The following is a 20,193-nucleotide window of genomic DNA, read 5'->3' on the forward strand; positions in this document are numbered from 1 at the left end:
AATAACTGTGATCATCCAAAATTTCCCAACAAAATCAAAGATTAGAGAAAGTCCAAAGAAATAAAATATAAATTTGTGTTGCAGAACTTTGTTTTCTTTCTTCTCCACTCTGTTAATCACCTCACGGCCCCTCAGATTTATCTTGTGACTCTTTGGAGAGACTGACCCGCAGGTTGGGAGCCAGTTGACTAAAATACCTAACCGTAAATAAACTAGCTCCCCCTCGACCAGCTACAACAGTAAAAGGCTGCTTATGCATTGTTGCACCAGTATTAACAATCTGTAATGTAACATATAATCATATATCAGTTACAGGGGACATTTTAATGCACAACAAGCTCTTTTACTTTGATACTTTAAGTACATTTTGCTGATAATTCTTCTGTACTTTTACTTACGTAGCATTTTGAAAGCATGACTTTTACTTTTAATGGAGTATTTTGAAGCTCTGGTATGTGGTAAGTAACGGATCTGAGTACACACTACAGCTTACTTATATATTTATTGTTTATTTTGTTGAATTCGTGTATATATTTTGCTCTTTCTTTGTTGGTGTGGGTTAAAGCTTCCTCTATATTATGTATAGCCAAATTGTACTCCATCATATATTTTGAATTATCTCATTCTCATGAGCTGTTTCCCTGTGTTCAATTGTTGTTGTTTTTTTTAAGTCTTTATCTGAAGTCACGTCACGTAAATGTTTTGAGTAAAAAAGTGCATTGAATGTTTAAAGCTGCAGAAATTGGAAACACACACGTAATACCTCAAAAATGCCCGTTACTTATTCACTTCTTTTTTTATGAGTATGTCGTTTCCATGGTTAAGACGCTGAGGTTGTTTTGAGGTTTGTTACGTAATGACGAGGCTTCTGTCCTCACATTTCATTGGTGAATTCGCTGTTTGTGTCTGTGCGTCACGAACACAGCGGTGACGCTCCGCCCCGGCGTGCACCCGTGCTGTGGTTGACTTGGAAACCGTCGCTGCGTCGGTGTCGAAGTTGGAGGACGGCACAATCACTGCAGGGTAGAAACACGCAGTTAGTCCTAACTAACTCCTCTCCCGCTTTTTAAATCCATTTATGCGGGGTTTTTTTTTTAAGAGCCAGACTGTCTGTTGACGAACCTAAATCTTGCTGTGCCAAACGTAATAAGTTAACAATGCCACTTAGCTAACGTTAGCATCTAGCAAGCTAGCTAAAGTTGCTAACGTTACCTGGCGGTCTCACAGCGGCTGTTTTTTTCTAACATTTCTAAACATAAGCAGATTCCAAAGAAAATACGGTGCGGTTTTGTTCCACTCTATTCCTCCAAATTAAACTTGCATTAAATAGTTAGCCCAGCCGAACTAAGCGAATTGTGTGGGCACGCTACAAACCATTGCTGGATCATCCAGCAGAGATTTTGTTGTGCAACGTTAACGTTATCCCTGTTTTTTATTTTTAGGATGAAAGCCTCCCTCCCTGGATTACTCTCCCTTTGCACTCAGAATGACAGACATTGCGGTGCCTGAGGATGCCAGCAGGTGATTTTTATACTGTTCCTTCAACACACCAGTGGTAGAGGTACTTGGATAGTTTGGTTACTTTAGTAAAAGCTGTAATGCCACAGTGTAAAAATGCTCTGCTACAAATAAAAGTACTTGAAGTATCAAACGTAAAATGATTTATATTTCAGAATACATCCTTTCAGAGTCTTACATTATCATACATATATAATGTAAGACTACATATATAGCAGTGTATTATTATTATTAATTATGCAAATCTTAAGCAGCATTTTAATGCTGTAGCTGATTGAGGTGGGGGGGTATTTTAAACTGTTTTATACACTTTAGGGTAATTTAATATATGCATTTTTTTAATTTTTTGATGATGTATGGACATATATAAATGTTGTGAAGTAAAAAGCACAATATTTCAATCTGAAATGTGATGGAGCAGAAGTAAAATGGAAATACTCGAGAAAAGTACAAGTGCCTCAAAATTGTACTTAAGTACACTAAATGTGCCCTTCACTGCAGCAACACACACTGCTTTGATCATGTAGCGATCTCACCGTAGCCAGCCCAATCCCACTTCTTATTAATGATGGAGTAACCTTTTTACAGGTGAGAGTGAAGACCGGGCAAAGACCCGGGAAAGATTCAATGAAGTGTTCAAGAAATACACTGAATCAGAGAAGAAAAAGTTGAAGAAGAAAAATACTCAGGAGACCATTGTGGTATGTGTTCTAATATGTGCAGTTCTACCTTCAAAGATGGAGAACATCACACCAGATTTCCAAGATCTGACAGTTTAAATGCTTAAAAGAAAAATATCCAGCACTCGCAGAACATGTCTTAAAACCATTTTTGAATCATCCTCGTAGATTCAGTATTCTGTATGCAGCAGAACATACACATTAAGTTCATCTCCTTCCTCTAAAATATACTGATGGCAATGAAAGCCAGTTTTAATCATTGAAATTTCATTAAAGGGGAAGAAAACAACATATATACTGACATTTCTTTGCTCTCCGATTTCCCTCCCTTTAGCTTCAGAATCTAAAAAAGAATCTCAACCTCGAGAAGGACACAGAAGAGGATGAGACAATCCTCCAGAACACATATCACCCTGAACAGGGCAGCCCTCGCTACACCAAGAACAAAAGGAGAGAAAGGGAAATAGCTGAAAAGGTTAATATCAACAACAGTAGAAACCAAGAGGAGATTCAAACATCAAAAGCAAAGAGGAAAAGTAAGAGGGAGCTTCCCTCCCTCCCCTTACCCGAGGACACCACAGGTTACATCCAGAAGGATACAGATGCCGCCAAGTCTGAGATTGCTTTTGAGCCAGATGATATTGGTGTTGGAAAGGAACCAAAGCGGAAAAGTAAGAAGGGGAAAAGCAAAGGAGATACAGAGGCCAAAGCAGAAGGCCAGGTAGAAGATGCTGAGGACAAGCTGCTGCATGAATACCAGCAGCAGATTGCACAGGAGGAAGAGAGGTCTCCGAAGAAGACAAGGGTCAAGAAAGAAGAAGAAAGTGTTGTCTCCCAAAATGTTACACTGAACAATGATGTTGGGAAGAAGAAAAAGAAGAAGCTAAAATCTGTAGTCACAGAGTCAGACTTTGGGTGTGTGTACCTTTTAATATACTATATGTAGATTTGTTGTTTTTTACATTAAGCTATAAGACTACAGCGTAATGTCTTTTGGCAGATATTGAAGCACGATTTAATACTTTTTGTTCCACCAGGGATCAGGTTGAAAGTGCAGACCAGGATGCTGATGTGGAAAACGAAACAGAATCCAAGGGAAAGAAGAAAAAGAAGAAGAAAAAGCATGGTAACTGGATGTTAATTTTCATTTTAATTTCATTTTAATGGTCAGAAAATCATTTATAAGTTTCATTAAAATGTCGGTACAGTGTATAATGTTGATGAATTTCATGTTTTTTATTTTCCCCGTTTTTCAGTTGTCAAAGAAGAGAGTGAAACTGAGGCAGAAGTACCACAGAAACCAACATTTGATGACAGCCTTGTGCTGGGAGTGAATGTTCACAGAACAGATCGCCTCAAAACGGACCTACTTCTCTCACACCCAATGGTGAAGATCCATGTTGTTGATGAAATCACTGGACAGTATGTGAAGAAAGAAGACTGGTGAGAATGTACACTCTCACACACTACTTTTATGCATATAATTTTAATGTAAAATTGTGTTTTCACATCTGTCTTTGCATGATCCCAGTTGTGTCTCTATTGCCCGGTACATTCATTTGTTAGATACTTTATCATAACCTAAAACATTAGTGCCACAGTTAAGCTGTGTTTTAGTCAAATCATGGTGTGCAGTAAAATTATTTTAAGGTCTCATTTCAGTGTAAGCTGGGGGTTGTTTTAACACGTTTGAATGAAAATAAAATATACAGTAAACACTGTGTGGCTTCAGGTTTTTGTGTTTGCTTGTTGTGCATTAATATGTCTTTGTCTTGTTTTTCATAGCCATCGGCCAGTGTCCTCATTTTATGAGCAAGAGAATGTTGACCACATTCTCCCCATCATGACTCAACCTTTTGACTTCAGGAAAAACAAATCAATCATCCCTGAGTGGCAGGAACAGATCATCTTCAATGAACGCTTTGGTTACTTTGTCGAACAACTTGAGGAAAGTCCCAGGGTCATACTTTTCTTTGAAGTAAGACACATTTCATTTAGAAATAATTGGCCAATTTTAACGTAGCTGTCAATAATTGTTTTTCATTGAAATGTTTTTGTAAAGATCCTGGAATTCATAACCATGGAAGAAGCAAAAGCCAACTTTGATGTAGACAAACATGAACGAGGATTCAGGAAGATTGCATGGGCATTCCTCAAGGTACTGTATTTTGCCTTGACACTTAGAAAAAAAGACCATTCTTGCTTAATTTTAATTGCTTATTTTCAACCTTATTTTATATTTCCCCTTGTTTAGCTTGTTGGCACGAATGGTGTGCTAAACATTGACAGTAAACTCCGTCTCCAGCTCTTCTGTCCTCCACCTCGGTCAAAGAGACAACCTAAATCAATAGAGGTGGTCGAGTGGTGGAGGAAGTACCCACGACAAAAATATTCATCCACGCTTTATGTTACGGTGAAAGGCATTAAACTCCCTGAGCATGTAAGTTAGCAGCTATTTTAGAGTTGCTATTGATTATGTCTTTGTTTATCTTTATGTCTCGAATTTCTACCATGTGTATGTAGATTTGTGTATGTGTGACATGTTACATATTAGTTATACTGTAGATAAGGTTGTTTCAGATATTCTGATGTAAACTTGAAATAAAGCCTCCAGTGGATCCAGTAAGATGTTGTAGCTGAGAGGGTTTTTGTTCTGCAGGTGGACCCTAGTATCCGGTCCATGATGGCACTGCAGGAGGAGAGAGGCAGCACCTCCTACAATGAACTGCAGAACGAGGTCACCAAGAGAAGCCTGACACAGCCTCTAGACAGTAAGCCGCCAGTCTTGAGATGGAGCAGGCTACCCGGTCAGGTTGGTAGAGTTAACAGACCTCAAAAGAATATTTTTACTATTGCATAATATGAATTACAACATTGTTAGTTAACCATAGTTATGATTTGCTTATTTTCTGAGTGTAATAAACCACTCTGATCAAGTACCACAAATCATTCTTGGAGACCATTTTAATCTGTATCAATCAACATATATTTAAGGTTGGGGTCAGCACATCAGCAGACTGGATAGTATCAGGTAAATTCTTCAAATAAGATTGTCTCAGCTTTTTATTGTACTGCCCCAAGTCCAACTCTATCCATTGTATTTGCCACTTAAGTAGACTGAAACAACCTCAGACATATTTGTTCATGCTGTCTGGTCTGGTCTGGACTCTGCTCCAACATGGTTGACTACACAAACCTTATAGGAGTTTTTCTGTTAAAGGTCTGTCGGATTCCTAACAAGCCCATGCTGGCATTTCGTGGTGGTCTGATGGGCTGTTTCACAGTGCTCTTCTCTCATGCTGGGACAATACTGGCTGCTGCTTGTGCTGACAGAGATGCTTTCCCTGTTGTAGGTAAGCAATACTTTGTCTGTGTAGAACTCCCCCCCTGCTGATGCTCCTCTTACTCCTCAGCGTAAATCTCTAGCTAATTAACATGTTGTTAATACAGAGTAGTCATGAACAGCACTGGGGATGATCTCAGGAATCAGCAACTTCCAAGCATACACAAAAAATGATTAAAAAAAAAGAATATACTTCCTGAAAAACTAACCTGGTCGTTTACTTCTTCAGTGTATGAGATTCCCTCTGGCAAGGTTTTGGCTGCCTTCAGTGGTCATCTTAAAATAGTCTATGATCTCTGCTGGTCCAGAGACGACCGCCGACTTTTGTCTGCCTCCTCTGATGGAACAGTCAGGTAAATTTCTGTTTATCAAATAAGAATATAAATAGCACCAATAAGGAGTGTATGAAACATTGGTTTATGAGGTGTTACTGTTGTTGACCGAATTGCTATTTTATGTAGTGCCTCTAGGGGGAGTAAGTGGTCCTCTCATGTGTAGTACTGTATGCTGTCTTTGCTACAACCGTGACACAGCATGTTTTGGGCTGTAGTCTTGGCCAGGAGTGATTGTCGTACTCAAGAGTTTAATTTAAATATCACATTTTTGTATTAAATAATACTTGCATTATTCATTTTTTCTTTATCTTGCTCTTCTCATCCAGAGAGTGGAATGTGGAGAGGCTTCTGGGAACGGCTCAGAAGGTGCTCCCTCATCCATCCTTTGTGTACTGTGCTCAGTACCATCCCACAGCCCAGAACCTGGTGGTGACTGGGGGCTACGACAGTCTGGTGCGAGTGTGGAGGCTTGATGTTGACGATGTGAATGGCCAGCTGCTGCAGGAGTTTGAGGGTCACAACCGTTTCATCAACACAGTTTGTTTTGACTCTGAAGGTATGGAGTTCACAATGTTCTGTCCATATGTGTAAGCCCTGCTTCTAGATAAACATCAGAAGCATGAAAGTTCCAGTGTGTATGTGAGCATGCATGTTTTCCTCTCTATGGATTTTTGAGGGGAATAGTAATTAGTTTTCCTAATCTTACCACCTGTTGTAAAGAAAACTGTTGCGCTCTGTGTACTGATTGTGACTCTTGGCTTGTTTAATAATGCATCTTCATATGTCTGATGTTCCTATTGTTTTATGTGTTGTAATTAGGGAGGAGAATGTTCTCTGCAGACAACACAGGCCTAATCATTGTGTGGAAAACTTCAGTAAATGACAGCAGGCAGCAACAGCTATGTCATCGCTGGTGTACAGAGAAGGTACAGGAGCTGATATTTATACTTTTTGATATAAACTACATGCAAATATCATACACTATACTTTAGATTTTTAAAATGGTGGTCTAATTAAATAATTTCAGAAAGAAAAATAGTCCACTGTAATTTGAATGTGATTTGCTACGTGTTGTCTTTTGGTAGAAAATTGACGAGCATGACCTCCGCGGTATCCCAATCAGCATGCTGCAGCTCCACCCAAATGGGCGGTGCCTACTCATCCACGCAAAAGACAGTGTCCTGAGGATGATGGACTTAAGAATGTAAATAAAACAAAACTTAGAAAGCACCATCTGAAGTTACAGAAAATAGCCATATGATGAAGCAAAGAAAAATATTATAAAGAGACAAAAGTGGAATACCTTATATTAAATGTAATAAATGTTAGAGGGCATGTGAATGTCTCATCATTTACCATTTATTATGATATCTTTTGTGTTTAAAATTGAAATATAGATGGTCATTTTTCTTAACCATATAAATGCTCTCTTTCAGTCTGGCAGTGAAGAAGTACACTGGAGCCACAAACTACAGAGAGAGGATTTATAGCACTTTCACACCATGTGGGAACTTCATCTTTTCTGGTAGTGAAGATGGGATGGCGTATGTCTGGAATACAGACACAGGTAAGGATAGTGTTTATTTTCCTGTAATAAAGAAACCAGTTCGATCTTAAAAGATTTGGTAGTCTTATACAAAGTGGCCTCAGCTGTTAGCTGTTTTGTCTTCCCAGGTGACCAAGTTGCAGTGTATTCTGAGCTTTGTTACCCCACTGCCCTCCACTGTGTGTCATTCCACCCTCACGAGAACATGGTAGCTTTCTGTGCCTTCGGTCAGAGCCAGCCTGTGCATGTGTACCTGTACGACCGCAAAGGTTGGTGAAAACACCTGTCAATTTTTTTCTGTGTGTCAAGCCCTTGAATATCTCATTAAGTTATTAAGTATTTTAGTCAAATTAGCTATTTGAGTCAGTCAATAGTAATGCACAGTCATTGAAATACACTGAGCTACAAATATGTTTTACTGTTCCACATAGTGTCCCAGCTTGAAGTGCACAATATAAAAGCAGCGAGCAGATCAGCTTCTGCAGATACCAAAACCGTCAGAAACACACCCGACCTCCAAGTGTTACAGGACAGATCTGCTGCTTCAGCAATGGATCAGTTTGCTCATGCGACAAGACTCGCACACAAAATGCAGTGTGTTAAGGAACAACTGGATTCAGTACTTGTAAATACTCAGCCTCTATTACTTTGAAATATGCTTTGAAACAAGTAGACTATAAATTCATATTACAGTCAGAAAGTAGAGTATGCACAAAAACTCACCCTTTCAAAACATTTTTAGGAACCAAATCAAAGGTCTTCAGCTTCTGGATACATTTATGAGCAAGGTACTGTATAATGAGCATGCTACACTACATTTGGATTAATCTGTGCTTATACAACAGTGTTGTCTCTCCATTTATATGGAAAATATTCACTCTCATGTTTGTGCTTTGCAGACAAAACGGGCATTACTCACACAGGGAGGAGCTTGACGTCAGATGCTGGTGGGGTGAGTACTTTGATAACTACTCCCTAAAAACACCTTTGTGTACTTGCTCTTTATTGAGGTCATAGATGGTGATGTAACCTTTCAAGCACTTAATGCCAACATAGACTTTGTTTTCTATAATCTCTGTCTAAATCAGCTTAGGTTTTTCTCAAGTGTTCAGGAAGAGAGCACCAAAAAAATATCTTTATAGAGCTGCAGAGTTTGCTTTTTTAACAATAAACTCAAATCTTGCAAATCACTGCTTTACAGTAGTGTATTACATTGCTACTAAGCCCATTATTATTCAGGTTTTTCTTGCTGGCTGTCATAGCATATAATATTTATTGGAAAATTTGACATTTCAGTTTAATCTCTCCTCAAATTGACCTCTGTAAATTGACTTAACCAATGTCCAGGAAAATTGTATCAAGAGGCCTGAGCAGATCTACATGAAATACATCATAGTTATTAAATAACTGCTGTATTGAAATAAAATAAATTTCTATGCAACTGAATTCCAGCTCTTCTTTTCAGACGGGATTAAATACCTCATTACCACCTCCGTCTCTCCTGTCGCCGCACTCCAAGCTGCAGCTCTCTGGTTCCTTGGCAGAGCAGCTTATCCCCCAGGCAGCGCTGAGCAGCCAAAGTCGTCAGTGGCTTTTTCACTTAATCACATAGTGACTTTTCTTTAACCAATGAATGGCTTTACTGTAGCTCTCTGACATGTGAGGTCAAATATTTTACAAAGATTATAGCTGAGCAATGTATAGCATGGGGTGACCAAGACCCAATGCTTCAAGCTTGTGGTTTAGAGTCTCTCCTGAAGAATGTATACCATACATTCAGAAAGAGATGGACCTCTTGTAATTTTGACATGTATCCGTAAGTGATCCCTGAACACACAAGTCACTGGATTGTGTTAAAATATTTATGATGGCTCTCGGTTGTTGTCGTTGTTTTCTTGTAATTGCAGGCAGGTCCAGTCCAGTTGGTCAGCGTCTAAAAGGAGTTTCATCTTTCAGGCTGCAGACGGTAAGGCTGTTAACAATTTTAAAACTATATTCTTTCATTTACTACTTTTTCTCATGTCTTTTTTTTCTTTTCTTTGTGAACTGAATTTTAACCAGACGAACATTACTGATTAAATAGTCAGCTCCTACTGAAGTCTGCCAAAATTGCTGCTACAAGATCTAAATGTCCGTTTTTTTCCATCAGAGCCTTCCTGACCACCTCTCTGCAGACGTTCATGTGGAAACAGATTCTGCCCCTGTTCAACAAGTAGTAAGTATCCACTCTAGCTGTGGGCTCAGTTGCATGCAACCCTTTCCTTCTCTTGATCAATCCCTCCACCGTTGTGTTTTCTAGGTTGTCTCGCTTTATGACTACAGAGCTAATCGGTCTGATGAACTGACCATACGCCGCGGTGATGTCATCCAGGTGCTGTACAAAGACAACGACAAGTGGTGGTTCGGGCGCCTGGTCAGCGGGCGGCAGGGATATTTTCTTGCTTCTTATGTAGCAGATCAGAGTAAGTGGATTATATTTTCTTGTGGTACATGGGGACTTTTTGGATAATGCAAATGAACCCTGGACATATGAGTTTTTTTTATTGTCGTAGGAGATTTCAGCGAAGAGGTTACTCAGTCCGTAGAGGCACAAACAGCCGTGTCTGAGGGGACTGTTGAGAGGTCCACACCAACCAGGGTACGGAGATAGAATACTACAGAAATGTATATAAACTGTGAACTGGTTTTAATGTTGTGGGTGGTCAGTGTCTTTGGACTAAAAGGTGAAACAGGGTGTGGCTGTAATGGGGGAGTCTACATTTCTTTGAAGCCAGATACATGTTGTCTTCCTCTTGTGTCTGTGGTGCGGCTGTTTCTTTTTTTTTTGATAAGTGATACTTCACTTCAATCTGTCTTTTGACCATCATACACCAGCTGCAGTCCTGAGAGGTTGCTTTAAAAGTTTGACCTTTTGGAAGAACTGTAGCTGTGGTCAACTTGAATTCATGTCAGCTACAGTTGGATTACAAGACAAAAAATGTACACAGCATTTTGCCATTGCAAAATCCAACCACAAATGGTCTCCCTGAGGTTACTGTTTTACAAGTATTCATGTGTCACCTCATGTCTTCTGAGGAAGGTAATGTTTGTGGTTGAAATGTTTCAACCCCATGTAGAATAAAAGACTTGCCAACAAGGTACTGTAGCAGTGTGATGGTATTTTCTCATCTTTTTGTGCAGTGTATTGTTGCCCAGCACCTGCAGACAGTTTGGATGTTTTTCTGTATGGTGCTTTACTATCTTTTACTGTCCTTCTCCTGGTTGTCATCTTATGTCTTCTTCTTCCTTCCTTTTCCAAGGTATCTGCTGCAATTAGTTCTTCTGGGGAACTTAGGTTTCTTTCTGAGCCGACCCTTTCTGACACCGAACCTGAGTTGACTGATGCCAAGTAAGTGGCTCACTTTGCTTAAATGCTCCTGACCATATTCACAGGGGCATGGGTACTGAACACTGCATGAAGCTCCAACTGTTGGTCTTCTTAAATGTTGTATCATGGTATTGAAATAATGAATGTTGATTGCCAACTATGGTTTGTCCACAGAGCTAGAAGGAAAAAGAAGGTGAAAAAGCCAGGAGTCCCTGCACTGTCTTCTCAGGCCACATTTTCAGATGCAGATGCTTCGGGGTCGACCAGCAGCAGGAGGAGCGGCAGATCAACGAATAGACCTCTCCCGAAGAGACCGACGGGCCGGACTAACGGTGCCTTCGAGCCTGAAACATAAACTCATGGACACATGATTGTTTTGAATCTGAGTGATTTCATCTTTCTTCCTTTTTTTTATTAATTTTTTTAATGAAAACCAAGCTTGCTCTGTTTATTTTCTCCTGTTTGAACATTTTTTTTTACTATTTGAACAGTCAGTATGTTTATATTCTGTATTTTACTTTCATACAGGTAGATCAACGAAATGTTAAATTTTGTTTATAAAAAAAAATTCACATCAAGAATTGCAAGAATCTAAGAATTCTTTTATATGTTTTACATTTTAAAATTATTTATCTATGTAAACTAATTGACTATTGTGTCAATAATTTATAATAATAATGTAATTTTTACTGACAATATAGGAAACAAAATTTCAGTAATATTGTAGTTCTATTTTCTTAACCTGTAACAGATTAAAAGTTTATATGTCTTTTCCTCACAACTATAAAAACACAGATTATTCATTTCCAAACGTTTTGTTTCTCTCTCTCTCTCGCTCTATCTATCTATATATATATATATATATATAAATCATATGTAAAGTAACACTATATCTAAAAATGTAATTTAAAAAAAAAAATATATATATATATATATATATATATATATATAGCAAGTATTTTGCTAATTGCAAATTTTCAGTATATTTTAAAAATAATTTTTAAGTATTATTTGCGCTACTAAAGTTGATAACCTATAAATTAATCTTAATGTATGGTGTTCATTAGCATCGGCATGTAATGGTTTTAAATTTAACTTCGGGATATGAAAATGTCTTTTTATTTCAAAATTATAATCCGCATAAACATATAACATCACTAACTGCAGTGAAATCTCTATTAAATAATACTGTATGTTATCAGAGGTTCACTATGACTTGCATAATGCATCACTTCAACGATAATGTATTCCACATGGTTATTTTCCTTTACTTTACTATGAATGTGGTCAGCAGCTCGACACGCGTCACTTCAACATGCAATCCAAGTCATGCGATGTAGAGAACTAAGATCATGAATACAGCAGAGTTTCAGAACAAAAAGCACATTTAGATCGTGATCTGGACTTATATTTATGTTACATTCATCCAAAGTCCACCTTGAACATACAGCATAGTACGAAATGATAATCTGACAAAAATTGAGTTCTAATCTGCCAGTTCAAAGTCCTATTAAGTCCATAGTACCATACAGTTATTCAGCTTTGTTTTATGGCTGTTAGGCAGTACCCACTACAAAAACATTTTTTTAAGACATTTCATAAAAACATATAGTACTACTGTATGGAAATAAGCAACAAAATGTTTCCATGACCCAAGTAAAAATCATTGTTATCCCCGCACCACAAGAATTTATCATTTAAAAGGGTTACAAAGCAATCAATAAAAGAAAGTATTTGTTTAACTTTAAGGCTGACGCCCACAAGCAGGTGAAACGTCAAGAGCTGGTTTTGGTCCAACACGGTGTTCCTTCCACGTGTTTCTGAGGCATTCAGTCGTTCAGCAGAGGAGTGGTTTCTTCTGTTTGTCTACGCCCCTCCTCTGGGGTGCTTTCATTCAAACGTAAGAGTAAGTGTTACAGCCTGCATGTTCATGGAAACTGCACAAATAAAGTCTACATATCCTACTGTACTATAAAGTATATATAACAATAAGCGGCATCTAAGTATATGACATAAATCTGATTATCCTAATTACAGGTTAATCATTACCTTTGTGGTCGTTGACAGAGATAATGCAGAGCGAGGAGAAAGGCCTGAGGACAGAGGGGTCATTTAGTTTTGTGTGTGTGTTCCAGTGTGAAACGAGAATCACGTTTCTTTCGCTATCAGTCTTCATAAAGTGTTTAACTACTTAATGATTACAAGGCTTTGGAATCAAATTTATCCGTCCTTATAATAAATGGAATGCAAGCAAAGCAACACATTTACACTGGAAACATTGTTCAGGCCCGATAGAAAACCACGAGAGCACTGTCTCCGGCATAAAGCTGAGGGTTAATCATTGGTTCTGGATGACACATGGTGATAAGCGATAAAGAAAAACAATCAAATGCTAATATGCCAGAAAGCGAGAATTTGCATGGTATTTTCATGGCTTCATATGTCCTTTTCTCACATAATTCTTCATGCAAATTCGTGAACACTACACAAACTCATACTCACAGACAAAAACCCCAAGCCTCCTTGGACTGCAGCTGCCCACTCAAAGCTCAAATGTTGTGTGATAAGGCCACCCACTATCGGGCCATAAAACATCCTTAAAAAGCAAAAAAAAAACAAAAACAAAAACAAATTCCCACTTTAAAATCCAAATCACAACATTAAAAATCAAAAAGGCGGGAAATTAGTACCAACCAGTGAGACAACTGATTTCATACCTATTGTTTTATTATCGGCCTGTGAGGTCTTTCCTTCTAGATCCAGAAATGGTTACTGAAGTACAGAAAACTGCTTTTGGATGTCAGTAAAAGCCAGTAAGACTTACCCCAAGGACCAGACTGCACCAAACAGCCCGGAAACCATTCCAAGAGTACTTAGTCCTTCTTCAAATCCTTTTTCACTGCAAAGAAGAAAAGAAAAGAATTCAGAGTATTTGTCTCACCTCGCATTGTGTATGGAAAAAAAACAAACAGATGTCACGACTGTAGGTGCACAACATGTGAGGCCACTCACTATGCACATGCGATGATCTCGGGGAACGTGGGGATTGAAGTCATGCCCAGAGAAGCCCCAATTACACCAAGCATGACGACCAGTAACCACAGCTGACTACACAAACAAAAACACACAACAAAAACAGACAGAAATACAAGTTAATGTCATTAACCTATAGGATTTTTTTCTGTAAACATGCCACTGAGGCAACACATGACCTTCCCTCAGAGGTCGAGGGGCCTACGGGGGCCACAGTGTTATTAATAAAGCGGGTAGAGGCGATCGACAGTGTGTAGGTTTTTTTTTTTTTTGGTCGAAGAAGAAAAAGAAGAAAGAAGGACGGAAGGACAAAAGGAGAGACAGAAAAGGTGCAGTACGGAACATGTTGAGTACTTTTTCTCAAACTGCCACAAAGCTGAAACCGGGCTGTTTTTCATATTTCCTGAAAAGCTGAAGACGCGAGTTTTATGCCAACGACAGCAATATTTATTTTCCTCATGAATGTAAAGAATAAACGTTGTACGGCGTAATGTGCAGTGGTTACCTTGTTAATATATTCCAAAGTTTACGAAGCTGGAGTGAGCAGCCGGTTAGCTTAGCTTAGCATAAGGACTCGGTGCTGGGGGAAGCAGGTAACCTGGCTTCTATCCTCTAAAGCTCATGCATTAGCATATTTTATCTTGGTTGTTCAACCCCTATAAAAACCAAAGTGTAAAACCGACAGTTTAAGGTTTTACACGGTGTGGCAGATTGGGGTTTTTTTTTCAACCTGAACCAGAACCAGGGCTCACTGTTTTCCCATTTCCAGTCTTTGTGCTGAGCAAAGCTGACGACCTCCTGGCCATGGGTTCGTATTTAACGGACAGATTCGAGAGGGGAACTTATCTTTGCACCTGACTCCGGGCGAGAAAGCGAACAAGCGTATTTCCAAAAAAAATCTCAGGACTATCCTTTAAAGTGCAGTCTTAGTTACTTTCCACCTGCAGCAGATCCTCACCTCGGGATGTGAAGGAAAGGAACGGGACCAATCAGACAGAACCCGGCTGCTGTGGCGATACCACCTATCACCATGAACCAACTCCTAGTGGCCTGATGAACACCCAACACACACAGAGGATTTTGTTTCGCGTTCAAAATGACAGACATACAGTTAGAGAAGAATTATGCATATTTAATCGGGTTGAATTCATACTCACAGGATATTTATCAGTGCAATAACCCATCAGCGGTGATGCCAGGCAGTATGGTAACGACAAACCGAGCATGACGAGTCCCACGTAGCCAGGCGAGAGATTGAACTAGTTACAACAGAGGGGACAGATTTGGATTCACGCGATGCGCAAGAAACTTTCTATCTACAGCAAGCTGACTTTATGACAAGGTAGGAAATTACCTTCTCCATAACAAACAAGGACAACGTGGCATCCAAGAAGCCCAGACCTGCACTAAGAGTGAAAATCACATAGCAGAGCAGGACTATTTTCACGTGGGTGAGAAGCTGAAAGAACGAATCCTTCGAGGGGTCTGCATCTGAGCGGAGGGAAGCACAACATACAGCTCGCAGTTATAATCAGAGAAAAAGACATCATACTGTATTCAAATGACTGAAAATGTACAAATAATCTCCCGAAAGCTCCGAGCTGCTACCTATAGTTGGCAAGATGTAAATGTTGAAGGGAACCATAACCAACAGGAAACACCCAAGAAGCAAAAAAGGGACTTCATATCCGAATGACTGATAGAACCACCCTCCTACCGGTGGCCCCATGATGAGGCCAAGTCCTGTGAAAATCTCCAAACTACCCTGAGGAGAGAGAAACGGCGCACATTTAAATATGGAATCACATACACAGTGCACTACATATACACTTTCTGTCAACTGCTACTAGATTCTAGGTAAATGCCAAAAGCTTAAATATTTTTATTTTCCACAGCACCAGGGAAATGGGAGATACAAAAAAAAACAACTCTCACTATAATGATTTTTTGTTTGCTCGTGATTCTAATGTCTAAACAACATGCCAGGAAGACAAGGGTTGTCTGCACTCACAAAAACAGTTGCCACATTGTTTGGGAATATTTTTGCTGTCAATGCAAAAGAGGAGGTCATGGCGGCAGAAAAGCCCACGGCGTCGACAGACCTCACTATAAAGCACAGAGCAATAAAAACAGGTCCCGCGGGAACCCGATCAAGTAATCTGCGAGGAAAGGAAAGGGAAGACAATCAGCTCGTTTCAACCTCGAATCAAAATAGAAAGACTGACATCAAATGCAGGCTGGGCTAAATGAGAAGTTTACTCGGAAGAAAAGAGTGTGACATGTGATGATGATTCGTGGTTTGATGACGTGTCACCATCAACCACGAATCATCATCTTTACACCAGGTCAAATCACAAATCCTTACTCATCCATATTAAAACCAACAGTTCATTAGACGGTCTCCTAATACTTTCCCTACCCTGTCTGTGGCTCTCAGCCCCAAGCCCATCTGCTCCTCGTGAAGACCCATATTTTGGTAAATGGGTCACAAATATACAGTTTAATTATAAAAAGGCTCAGTAATTTCATAAAACAGCTGGAAACTGTAGTTTTTAAGCGAATTTCACTCGAACTGGAGTAAAGGGTGCACTTGCCAGGGGCTATTTTCATCCGCAGATACACATTTGGTGCAAATTCCCCGAGCAGCGGGTCCCTGGTTCGATTCCTGGCCGGCCGGACCATTTGGTACGTATCCTTCCCCTACTCTCTTTCCCCACATTTCCTTTACCTCTCCATTATCACTATCAAAAAAATAATCTTTAAAAAGAGAACATGCTACCCAGGTCAACTATGTGCCTCACTGATGTGTTTTTAACAGTTGTTGTAAAACATTGGGGATCAGTGGCGCAGAGGAATAATACTGTATACTGTATATCAGGCTTTGGATACACAGTCAATAATTGTTAGCAGGATCTTTTAATTGTTGGTTCTCCGATCTTTTCATGGAATTTGTCGACAACAACAAAAGTACAGAATATTTCCAGCCTTATCCTTTAAGGACTCAATTGATGTGCAGCCAAGCACCTCGAAAACAAAGCTTGGCACTGACCAAATCGATCATTAACCTTTCTGAACTGAACACAACTTACGAAGCCTAGAGGGCCAAATCAACATGTCCAACAATGAACACACTGTGAGCACGTCGCATTTTTCAGCGACATCTTTAATTCAGCCGCAGCGGAATGAGAAAGCTCACCAAAGTATGTGACAACTGTATGAAAGGAGTTAGGGTGTGTGATATCTCCCCGCGCCCATCATTGTTAGTTGACACAGCTCATGAGACCAACACTTACCCAAACAGAATGGTGCAGACCGACGACACAAAAAGTCCCGTGACGAGCATGAACTTTGCGCCAATCTGGACAATCTGATGCAGCGACAAAGAATGAGAGTCGGTTACTCTGGTGCAGCACATCACACTACAAATGAAATGATCTGATAATAAAAAAAAGTAATATAGTATACTTACATATTTTCCCAGTAACAATGAACCAATTAAATTAGAAACAGCGTAGCAGCCAAATATGAGACCAACCACAGTCTGACTGGCTCCTTTCTTTACTGCCTGTGTAGGAATATTTATGCAGCGTCTTAATAGGTCTTAGTAGAAATTATTATGCTCATAGTACACTGTGACAGTGAAGCCACACCATCCGGGTAACAAAAGCAATATACAAAATTCCAATTTCGCATCTTGCAGGATGTGAAAGGAAAAGGTAATCGGACAGTCAGCCAGTAAATGGAAAATAAATTGCGGTGAACATGCAGCTGCCAGTGACATTTTTCTAAGAAGCGAAGGCGCCGAAAAGGGTTAACCAGTATCCTGTCATGTCATGTAACATGTGCTAAGTAGTTGTTACTCATGACATGGGCTGACCTTACCTGAGACTTTTTCCCTCCAATGAGCAAAACAGAGCCAGTCATTCACTAGCCTTCAGGGAAACTTTCGGATGTCTGGCACATGATTACTCATTCATTCCACCCAGGACAAGGCGGTGTGATCGGTGACTTTTACACTGACACGGGCGCATTACAAATCACAGGCTCTATCCACGGGCCCCGCTTGATTGTAGCGTTTCCTTTATCTCGAGGACAGCACGACGTCCCCAAGGTGACGTCCTGTATTCCAGTCCCGTTCGTCTGTGTTTGTTTTGACACCTCAAAAGCTTGTTAAAGATTTTGATAAAAAGTCAGCAATGTGTATTTCAATGCCCGTAGCAAAAGACTGGACATGTGTGTCAAGTCTAGTACTCAGCACATACATAACGATGTACATGTATACTCTTTGATTTTGGGAGAGCATACAGTATTACATGTATCGTCCCTGTTGTTTTCTTCGAAACCCAATTGCGTGCCGTTACACAATGTCTTGACTCTACATCCCCTTCGGTTTGACTCTGTCTCGCTCCGGCCGTTTCACGTTACACATCACTTGTCGCATTTGCATTCGCCCTCAGCTTGTAGCAAAAGGAAAGAGACTGAAGTCCACTTTGAGCCAAATCAAATCAAATCGAATCGATGCCGTAAAAATGCATCAGCGGTGTGAAAGAAGATAAACAAAACCCCATTTTGGCCCAAACTGAATGGTAGAACTGATAGAGGAAAAACACAAGCGATGTACAAGGCAAATACATAGAACAGTGTGTAAATGTGTCAATCAAGGGCAGTAAAATATGGTATAAATCTAACCTTTTGCAGTTCTTTAGATTAAAGCCCCATGTTTCAAAAAGTAGGTCCACAAAAGGCTGCTGATGTTGGGTGGTTATTATCCTATAACCTCCCTGACAGACATTTTTTTATTATTTGTGGACTAAGTGAGTATCTAACCCCAGTATGTCTGTCTGATGCACCCTTCCTGAAGTGTTTCTCCAGTTGCTGATAAAATATTTTGTACTAAAGCCTTGTGAGTTAGTTATAAGCCATTAATAAGAACAAATTTGACGTTGCCAGGTCGTGGGGAAAAAAAAAAAAAAAAATTCCCTTTGCGATTTGTATCCTGCGATGGGGGTTTTTTCCCCTTTAGCTTACCTCCATGGGGAAAAATGGGCCTAATATTGAGTAGCAGATCATTGAACTGAAGTTGACGGATGCCATTGATATTAAGGTGAGAGTCTGTTGTCTTGTCATCCTCGGGGGGGGGTCTGTGGGTTCAGCCGGAGAGCTGTTGTCTGGTATGAAAAAAGAAAGACAAAAAAAACGGAAATGAATGAAAGTAAAAGGACAGGGAAAGGGGAATTGAGATTTGACACTGTTGAACGTGAAGGGAACAGGCTTCACGAAAGAAAAATGCAGGTTAAAGGTTAATTCAGCTGGTGGCGCTGGTTAACAGTTAACGCAATGTCAGCAACTGCTGCTTCTATGCTGCTATTTTTATTTTTTATTTTTTCTTATTCCAAATTAAATTCATTTTTTGCCCAACAGTCGTTCAAGTCACCAACCTCTTTGCCGAGGGTCAACGTGCGGGTCCATTCTTAAATTTTTTTTTTTTTTCCCCCCGAGTTTCCTACGAAATCAGTCGGGTCAGAAGTCCGGACAGTGGCATAACGACACACACGGACGAGGGCGCGGGGGATCCGGGAAAAGCACCGGCGGCAGGCGGTCGAGCGGCTCCGGACCGCCTCTGCAACAGGCGACGGCTGAGGAGACGGCGAGGCGCGCACGTTGAGTATTTCCTCGGCGGAGTCAAGTGTCAGATGTTCCAATTTTTCAAAGAAAAAAAAAAAAAAAAAAAAAGTCACTTTCCTTCACTTCCTTCAAAAATAAAAGCCCCGCTTCCGGTGGCAACATAAACAAATTTCAGAACAACCACGCTTATGGCGCATATCCATCCAAATAAATCGGTTAAATCTTGTAACCCTTACATAATAAACCGATAAAATTGTGTTATTTTTAGGGTTGAACCTCGGTGGACTCAGCTGATGTAATGGTATCAGCTGGCTGCTGCGTTTCTCTTGTATCTCTTGACCATTTGCGTGACTCTGGACCTCGCCCTGGGCGCAGGCTGTAAGGCACCGCTTCCCTCATTGTAGGCTCTGAGGCGGCATTCTTGGAACCGCAGTCCTCTTCGATCCTATCTGTATAACAGTACAATCATTTCATTTGCTGGGGCCTATCACGGACGGTACAAAGCCTGGGAGAACAGGCACAATCTTGGGCAGTACCGCAGTTTTCCAACTTGGATAAATAAGCCTATATTACCCTTATGGATACCAGTTTCTGATGAGGAACCATCTATCTTCTAAGAAAAAAGTCTTGTTCCACAACCTGGGAACCCAAAATCTGTTGTCATTATTACACGTTTGATACAATTCATGCATAAAAATTCCTAAATTGTGTAATAATTGTAAAAAAAAAATAAAGAAAAAGAAAAA

General features: G+C 39.9%; 2 protein-coding genes across 6 annotated transcripts; one reads left to right on the forward strand and one right to left on the reverse strand.

Annotated features, from left to right (window-relative positions):
- The first annotated feature begins 916 nt into the window (after window positions 1-916).
- ahi1 (Abelson helper integration site 1) lies at window positions 917-11,518 on the forward strand. 3 transcript variants are annotated; one of them, XM_040136953.1, is made up of 27 exons: window positions 917-1,023; window positions 1,443-1,521; window positions 2,107-2,219; window positions 2,533-3,113; window positions 3,236-3,324; window positions 3,455-3,641; window positions 3,984-4,176; window positions 4,261-4,356; window positions 4,453-4,638; window positions 4,858-5,010; window positions 5,419-5,551; window positions 5,771-5,894; window positions 6,203-6,432; window positions 6,696-6,802; window positions 6,962-7,080; window positions 7,313-7,443; window positions 7,551-7,691; window positions 7,854-8,047; window positions 8,165-8,210; window positions 8,322-8,374; window positions 8,888-9,005; window positions 9,330-9,388; window positions 9,572-9,637; window positions 9,722-9,884; window positions 9,975-10,060; window positions 10,722-10,810; window positions 10,964-11,518. In XM_040136953.1, the coding sequence occupies exons 2-27, from the start codon at window positions 1,512-1,514 to the stop codon at window positions 11,142-11,144; spliced, it is 3,648 nt and encodes a 1,215-aa protein (XP_039992887.1). In that variant the 5' UTR covers window positions 917-1,023; window positions 1,443-1,511; the 3' UTR covers window positions 11,145-11,518. The 3 variants fall into 3 exon arrangements, with proteins under 3 accessions (XP_039992887.1, XP_039992889.1, XP_039992888.1); XM_040136955.1 differs by having other exon boundaries at window positions 993-1,036; XM_040136954.1 differs by lacking the exon at window positions 917-1,023 and adding an exon at window positions 1,064-1,280.
- Window positions 11,519-11,835: 317 nt separating this feature from the next.
- Window positions 11,836-19,509, reverse strand: slc18b1 (solute carrier family 18 member B1). 3 transcript variants are annotated; one of them, XM_040136979.1, is made up of 14 exons: window positions 19,261-19,509; window positions 18,851-18,990; window positions 17,292-17,387; window positions 17,116-17,189; window positions 15,834-15,981; window positions 15,431-15,587; window positions 15,177-15,313; window positions 14,980-15,081; window positions 14,781-14,872; window positions 13,802-13,897; window positions 13,614-13,688; window positions 13,292-13,385; window positions 12,839-12,882; window positions 11,837-12,676 (listed from the first exon to the last, which is right to left on the reverse strand). In XM_040136979.1, the coding sequence occupies exons 1-14, from the start codon at window positions 19,289-19,291 to the stop codon at window positions 12,619-12,621; spliced, it is 1,344 nt and encodes a 447-aa protein (XP_039992913.1). In that variant the 5' UTR covers window positions 19,292-19,509; the 3' UTR covers window positions 11,837-12,618. The 3 variants fall into 3 exon arrangements, with proteins under 3 accessions (XP_039992914.1, XP_039992913.1, XP_039992915.1); XM_040136980.1 differs by lacking the exon at window positions 13,292-13,385 and having other exon boundaries at window positions 11,836-12,676; XM_040136981.1 differs by lacking the exon at window positions 19,261-19,509 and having other exon boundaries at window positions 11,838-12,676; window positions 17,705-18,968.
- Window positions 19,510-20,193: the final 684 nt, after the last annotated feature.

Source organism: Xiphias gladius, chromosome 10 (assembly GCF_016859285.1).
Source record: "Xiphias gladius isolate SHS-SW01 ecotype Sanya breed wild chromosome 10, ASM1685928v1, whole genome shotgun sequence".
NCBI classification, from domain to species: domain Eukaryota; kingdom Metazoa; phylum Chordata; class Actinopteri; order Istiophoriformes; family Xiphiidae; genus Xiphias; species Xiphias gladius.

What these genes read in the sequence shown, in the direction of transcription:
- ahi1 (XM_040136953.1), top strand. An exon ending in TCCTCTGATGGAACAGTCAG is followed by an intron (nt 5,895 to 6,202) that starts GTAAATTTCTGT and finishes CTTCTCATCCAG; the next exon opens with AGAGTGGAATGTGGAGAGGC. An exon ending in TTCTTATGTAGCAGATCAGA is followed by an intron (nt 9,885 to 9,974) that starts GTAAGTGGATTA and finishes TTATTGTCGTAG; the next exon opens with GAGATTTCAGCGAAGAGGTT.
- slc18b1 (XM_040136979.1), bottom strand. Translation starts at nt 19,291, where the DNA reads ATGGACCCGCACGTTGACCCTCGGCAAAGAG. An exon ending in GTCTGCACCATTCTGTTTGG is followed by an intron (nt 15,982 to 17,115) that starts GTAAGTGTTGGT and finishes CTTTCCTCGCAG; the next exon opens with ATTACTTGATCGGGTTCCCG. An exon ending in TTACATCTTGCCAACTATAG is followed by an intron (nt 15,314 to 15,430) that starts GTAGCAGCTCGG and finishes CCCTCCGCTCAG; the next exon opens with ATGCAGACCCCTCGAAGGAT.